The following is a 6535-nucleotide window of genomic DNA, read 5'->3' as shown; positions in this document are numbered from 1 at the left end:
TTCTTCCCCTTGGATGGATACCTGCCAGACAGAACTTATTGCTTCCCACTATTACACTCATGCGAGACACTCATAACAATGAGAACAAAAGGGCTTCTTTGAAGTTTCTTTACTTACTTGAGTCAATAAATCCTCAATAATGATTCCGTGCAGCTAAATAAAAACGCAAATTAATTGTGACATTTGAAATGATAGGGAAGAAATTCTTTGACGCTTCATCATCAAGGCAAACATCCAAATTGAAAGCTTAATGTGAGTCATTATAATATCTGTAACAAGCACAGCACAAAGTTATTTAAGCGCGGGGTGTAGAGAGAAGAGAGGCTGCCGTAAGTTCTGCAAGGGTGAGCGTGCACGCAAATGTTCTTCAAGTATTTCGGAGTGCATACCAAAGAGAGTCTGCTATTCCAAGAGTTTATAGCTCCCTCTCATGTCCGGTGGGTGAGTGACAGCGAAAGGCAGGCAGAGGGTGTTTCTCCATTGCATCTGGGCCAGGGACAGCTGACTGGTTGGGATCTAATTGCTCTCAAGTGAGGTCAGCAGGAGGCATTTATCTAAGCAGTGTGCACAGCGACAGTGGAAGATGCACAGAGTCAGCCTGCCAGAATCAGGGAGACATCCATGGGAATTGACAGAAGCTACCAGCTCTTGCTTAGCTTTACTGCATAACTGGGATTGGTTTACAACTGAGACGACAGCTTTTAGAACTACAGAGTCTTCAAATGAAAACTCTCTCTGACGGGAAACAAAACCTCTGACAACTCCTGTCATCACCCAGAGCACATACATGTAAGTCATTGAACTGCGGTTTGTTTTTGTTTTTATAAGAAAAGCATAGTTTGTTTGTTTGAACATATGTATGCTGGTACAGATGATATTACAGAGCATAGACTTGTGAAGCAATCATTCAGTATTTCACTGTTCAGGGTCCATGACAGGGAAACATATGCTTGTCAAAGTAAAACACAGAAATTGGACAAAACATATTTGTATGAACACAGAAAACAAGAAGTTTTTTGAAAGAATTTAAAAAAGTTAGGCGATCTCGACTGTAGAACTAGGTGAATCCAAGTCATCATTTTATCAGTTTTCAAAGCTGCTTTCACGGAAATCTTTCAACTTGTAAGTCTATCTGTGAGTCTATTTTTTCCAAATGCGTCAGCGACAAGCAAACCGGTCTCCTTTTTTTCTTTCATAGTGACATCCTGCATAACATTTAATGAACTGGATTATGACGTCCCTTGTCGGACTATGGTCTCAAGAGGATGGAGCAGCCAACGCAGACCGTCGCTGAGGACTAAAGAGAGTCATCATCACAGGTCTTCTTCAGACCGCTCTTCAGCTTCAGCCAACCCCAACCAGCTTCACAAAGTCTCCTCTACAACCACCCCGGCTCAACAGTCCCACGAGGAATACCTGCTGTGAGAACAGGGCCCCGGAGGTCACAACACAAGTGTTACAAGTCAGGGATCAGGGGGTCGCTGGGCTGAGGGAGAGCACACAGATCTCACATTTAAGTATGTTGTTCATTGACCCCCACTGCATTGTATTATAATGCGCAAATGGATGCCGACATGGAACCTTCAAAATCTGTTCTCGGGACTGTACCTCCATGCAATCTTCTTGTTCGGCAGCGTGTGTGTGGTCTACAGTGACTGCACGCCAGAGCAACTTGCCGCCATCATGAACTGCTCCAAACACGAGCGCCACACCAGGAACTACGACTATATGGAGGGAGGAGATGTGCGCATCCGACAGCTGTTCAGCCGCACGCAGTGGTTCCTAACGATTGATGACTTTGGCAACATCACTGGGACTCAAGATCCCACCAACTGCAACAGTAAGGATGACTCCCTTTGTCTAATTTCAACACCAGTGGTTCACCAGGAGTTCCTCTGCATTTATCAGTGATAAAAAAACGCCACTTATTTGCCAAAATATATTTTCCAAATGTCTCGAATGTGGGTGTGAACTAAGTCCTAGAATTTGAAATGTTATGATTCATGCAGAGTTTAGTGGTGAGATCTTTCCACTGAGTCAGTGACGAACCTTTGGCCTGTCAAAGTAACAGAAACACGTGGGAGGTGTTATTGTACAGAGGTCTCCACAGTGTAATCACAGTGTTAATGGGTCACGTGTCTCTGTTGGAGCAGCCAAAGTGACAGAGGTAAAGTGAAGCAGGTGGGGGCTTTGGCTTGTTCAACCATAACACCATCTAAACACAGGCTGTAATGAAGTAAACTGAACGGTCTTGGAGCCTGACGGGTGCCAGGCCCCTGAGAGCTCGCACTGACACCGCCACAGACTCACATGTGTTCAGCCTGATTTCTCTGCAAGAACCTTTTCAGTCAGAATGAGAACTTGGGACAAATAATTGCCACGAATATTAGAAATGGAAAAATGTATGATATTCACCTTCTGGTGAACCTTTGGTTAGCAACTGACACACAACGACAGCCACCAAACTGTGCCTGGCCCACACTGTTCCATACACTCGAAAGCAGAAATTGTCAAATAAGGCATGCCAGCTCACTACCAAATGTCTACTTTTATTTGACTGCATGGTCAATTTAATTCAACACGTTAAATTGTTAGAATTGGTGCTTTAGAGCCAATGTTAACCACTGGAAATATCTGTCACGGTGAGGATGTTTTAAGCAGTTATCATTTCCTCCTCTCTGACAGTGTGGCTGTGGCTGGAATGTTGGCTTGACGGGGAAATGACGCTTGTGCAACCATTGGCAACATAAGACAGAACAAAATGATACGCCCATATGTGGCTGACAGTCGCACGCTAAAAGCACAAAGCAATCGTACCAATAAGCCTTTGAAGAGACCTGTTGAAAGACGTGCATGTAATAAATCAGCGAGTCATACTTTTTGGGAGCAGTGAACAAGACGTCCTGAAATGCTGATTGCATGACAGGCTTTTTTCTTCAACTTTCTTTTTTTTTACAAAAAGACAAAGCAAAAAAAGAAGACACCAAAATGAGAAACTTGGGGCTGCATTATTTTTGTCCTCCACATTGTGTCCCTCAGCAACATAAATATAGGCTTACTTCCAGTGAAATCATCTTGCACCGCACAAGTTTTGTTCCAACTTTACTATGTTGCAAAGGTCTAAACGTCTGCAGTGTGGACATTTTTTTTTATCTCTTGGAAGCTTTTTGTATCTGGAATATAGAGAACTGAAATGTGTAACACTGATATTAGTTTGTCTGTTGACATTGTTCTTAAAATACGAATAACGTGTGTGTTCTTCTGGTTCAGGATATTGCAACAGTTCCCATGACAATTTTGTTCCAAATGTGTAAACAAATCCTCGGAAGCAAACAAACACATGTGGCATATAAGATAACAGATATATTTACAAACAAAATAGTAAATGGTAATTACTAACACATGTTAGTAATTCGTGTCTAAGTGAAGGGCTATGGCATTGCTTAAAAGTTGAGTTTAGCAAAAACTGTGAAGCGGTCATAATTTCATTAATCGCTGAATCCTTACTCGCAAATGTAAACAATGGATTCAGAGAACGCATGCAGGATTAGGGATTACCCACAAATGAGTTTACTCAGCCAGAGGCTGGACCAGCGAGTGATGACAAATCTGTTCAAGCTGAGGATAGCCTGTCTGTGTCAGAGCCAAAATGTTAACAACATGTGTGCATGTGTGTGGAAATGTGTTCCATCTCTCCACAGTGGACCAAACAACTGTAGCGGTTGCATGTAATATTATGGGAATGGCACTTCCATGCTTCTCAACAATGATAAAAACATCTACAGTTCCAACCAATATAACTTAATTGAGTTACACGGTCAACTGACTTTTCAATGTACAGAGAGTTTATAAATGAAGACGGGATTCTAACTGTTGAACTTCACTTTAAATCATGATATATAAAACCAAACAGGAAAATAGAAAAGCATGAATAAATAAACAAATATGACGGCAAAGGGCAGTAAAATATCAAGTGCAAGAAGAGCACAAACTGCATTCCAAGATTGGAACACTGCCATCTGTTTGTGATTCAGCAAACACTAAAATGCAGCGTGCTCAATGTCAGTCTGAAGAGCTTAATTAGAGTTCTTCCCCTTTTTCTCTTCATCAAATAGCATTGCAAAGACTAGCACCATTTGCTTTAACAAAATGTTTAAATTAATAATCAAAATAACGCCTCTGGGTATATCTGGGTTCGACATTTCTTCAAATACACAGTACCTGCCACAAGTTGCACAGCAAAATGATAAGAAACCATAAACCCAAATAGTTACACAAAAGTGTTTTTACTCACCCTCAGATTTGAGGAGCGGGCCTAAAATGTAGCGTGCAAAGCTCATGCAAGGAGGTCGTTTTCTCAATCCCAGGAGAGAGAGGCCTAATCTGTCTACCATATGTGCTATGGCACAGGTTGTGGTTTGTGTAATGGCCACCCAGGCCAGTTAACAAGGCTTGAATAAAGCCAGAGAGACCACAGACTGATTAGCCACAGGAACTTCCATCCGGTTTGTTAATGAAGATGAATGTTGAACATGCAGTGTGGAGTTGGAGTGAAGGCTGGATGTCGGTAGTGTCTTATCTGTCCTGTAATATGTCTCATTTTCCTAACCGTGTGAACGTCTGGCAGGTATCCTGGAGATCAGGACAGTGTCTGAGGGGGGCATACTGGCTATCAAAGGTGTGAAGAGCCAGCATTATATCTCCATGACGAAGGCTGGACAGCTGCAAGGCAAGGTAATATTTTTCCTCAGTGAAAAAAGTCGTACACTGTTTTCAGATGATCTACAGTCAAGCAGAAAGAGAACTATTGCAAAACATGCATTAGAAATAAGAACTGTCTGATAATAAGGACAAATGCTGGCAATGTTTTTGTATTAATGCTGTAATGTCTGTCTGATCCTTAACAGAGGATCTACAACGAAAACTGCAACTTCAAGGAGGTTTTCCTAGAAAACTATTTCAACGCTTACTCCTCTGCCAAGTGGACTAAAAATGGCAAAGCAATGTTCATAGCTCTGTCTCAGAAGGGAAGGCCGATGCGAGGGAGGAAGACCAGGAGGGAGCACATAGCATCTCACTTCATCCCTATGAAGTGCAAGGAGGAAGAGAGGAGGGTGGACTGAAAACGCAGACGACGAATGAGTCACAAACTGTGTATGATTTCAATCACATATTATATATGTTAACAGACACTAAACTCATGACCAACATCACGCTCCACTCCATTAGTTCTGCAACGTTCCATAACAAGTTGTAATTTTCATAAGATAAAGCAACAGATATCAGATGGGCACATTAGACTATTCCAAACATCCTCAAACAAGATGTTGAAACAAGGAAATATTTGAAACAGCTTCAATTGGTACACAAACGTAAAAAAACACAAAAGTCTACTCAGTGTTATTGTTATTTTGAGTTGAATATTATATTTCCTTATAAAACAGTAAAATGTATTACACACAGTCAGGACTGTATCCTTTTCCAAACATGACCTGCACCCAGCCAGATGAGCAGACCTGCATGATCAACCGAAAGGTCCAGAATGGAGATGTGGCTTGACCAAGATGTGCTGAAGCAAGCTGGACTTGTCTTTCTTTTTTCTTTTTTTTACTGGTACAAGTGCTCAGAGCACACAAATCAAGAGGCACAATAAACTACAAAAGCATGTTCAGTAAAATTAGAGTATGTAGGACAATCTGTTAACTCGTTTTGATCTCTTTCCTTCCTGCGTTGAAGACCAGACTCTGGTCGAATGCATTGTAGCTGCTCACTGATTCCCTCTTCATTATCGTGGTGTGATTTTTGAAATGCTAAAATATTCTGCTGCTGTTGAAAAGATATCCCGAATAAAATACAAAGTGAACAACACAATCAATGTGAATGCTATGCAATCTCTTTTCATCAGAGTTCATAACGCCGTACACCAATTGTTGCTTTGGTTTCTAATGGGGGTATAAAGGACTCCATGACAGACTCACACAAACTATGTGTGAACTACGTCTATTGGTTAACACGTAAAACAACCAATTGCCTACTTTACACATCCAGTAGAAAGAGAGAAACACAGACACATTCTTTACGTCTTTTTTACATTTTTTGGAGAAACATCTGCCACTTCTTGACTTGCAAAATGTTCTAATTTTCATCAGCAAACCATTATTTCACACAAGACACCTGGGAATGTACAACACACGTCTGCGAGCAGTGAGCACTTTTGTTTTTTCGCGGATTTGGCAGTACAAGCAACAATTTCTCATTGTAGGAAGGCAATTGCTTCAATGCTTATGTGAAAACCACGTCTTTATTCTGCCACGTATGAAACTATGAAGCTGAGCGGCGAGCTCTGGACTGAGATGAAGAGAGAATTGTATTCTGCTGACACACTGTGATAAAAATTCAACACACCCTCAATTACTCAATAAATCCAATTTGGGAAATAAACATGTTTTTTTTTTAGTATTTGCACGCAACCATTAATAAGAAAGAGAACTTTGTTATTCAGTCACAACTTTTTAAATGTCTGTAATCTCATGTG

At 41.1% G+C, this 6535-nt stretch overlaps 1 protein-coding gene across 1 annotated transcript; it reads left to right on the top strand.

Moving 5' to 3' along the window:
* Window positions 1–356: 356 nt before the first annotated feature.
* On the top strand, window positions 357–6535 carry fgf7 (fibroblast growth factor 7). Its single transcript, XM_079294598.1, has 4 exons — window positions 357–789; window positions 1199–1840; window positions 4628–4734; window positions 4908–6535. The coding sequence occupies exons 2-4, from the start codon at window positions 1555–1557 to the stop codon at window positions 5121–5123; spliced, it is 609 nt and encodes a 202-aa protein (XP_079150724.1). The 5' UTR covers window positions 357–789; window positions 1199–1554; the 3' UTR covers window positions 5124–6535.

The sequence above is a fragment of the Melanostigma gelatinosum genome, assembly GCF_949748355.1.
Source record: "Melanostigma gelatinosum genome assembly, chromosome: 2".
In the NCBI taxonomy this organism is placed as follows: Eukaryota; Metazoa; Chordata; class Actinopteri; order Perciformes; family Zoarcidae; genus Melanostigma; species Melanostigma gelatinosum.
Note: the sequence above shows the minus strand (reverse complement) of the source record. Positions and strands in the feature narration are given on the sequence as shown.

Bases quoted from the DNA above. Each gene is read 5' to 3' on its own strand.
- fgf7 (XM_079294598.1), top strand. From the start codon at position 1,555: ATGCGCAAATGGATGCCGACATGGAACCTTCAAAATCTGTTCTCGGGA. The intron at 1,841-4,627 runs GTAAGGATGACT...AACGTCTGGCAG, and splicing joins AGATCCCACCAACTGCAACA to GTATCCTGGAGATCAGGACA. The intron at 4,735-4,907 runs GTAATATTTTTC...GATCCTTAACAG, and splicing joins CTGGACAGCTGCAAGGCAAG to AGGATCTACAACGAAAACTG.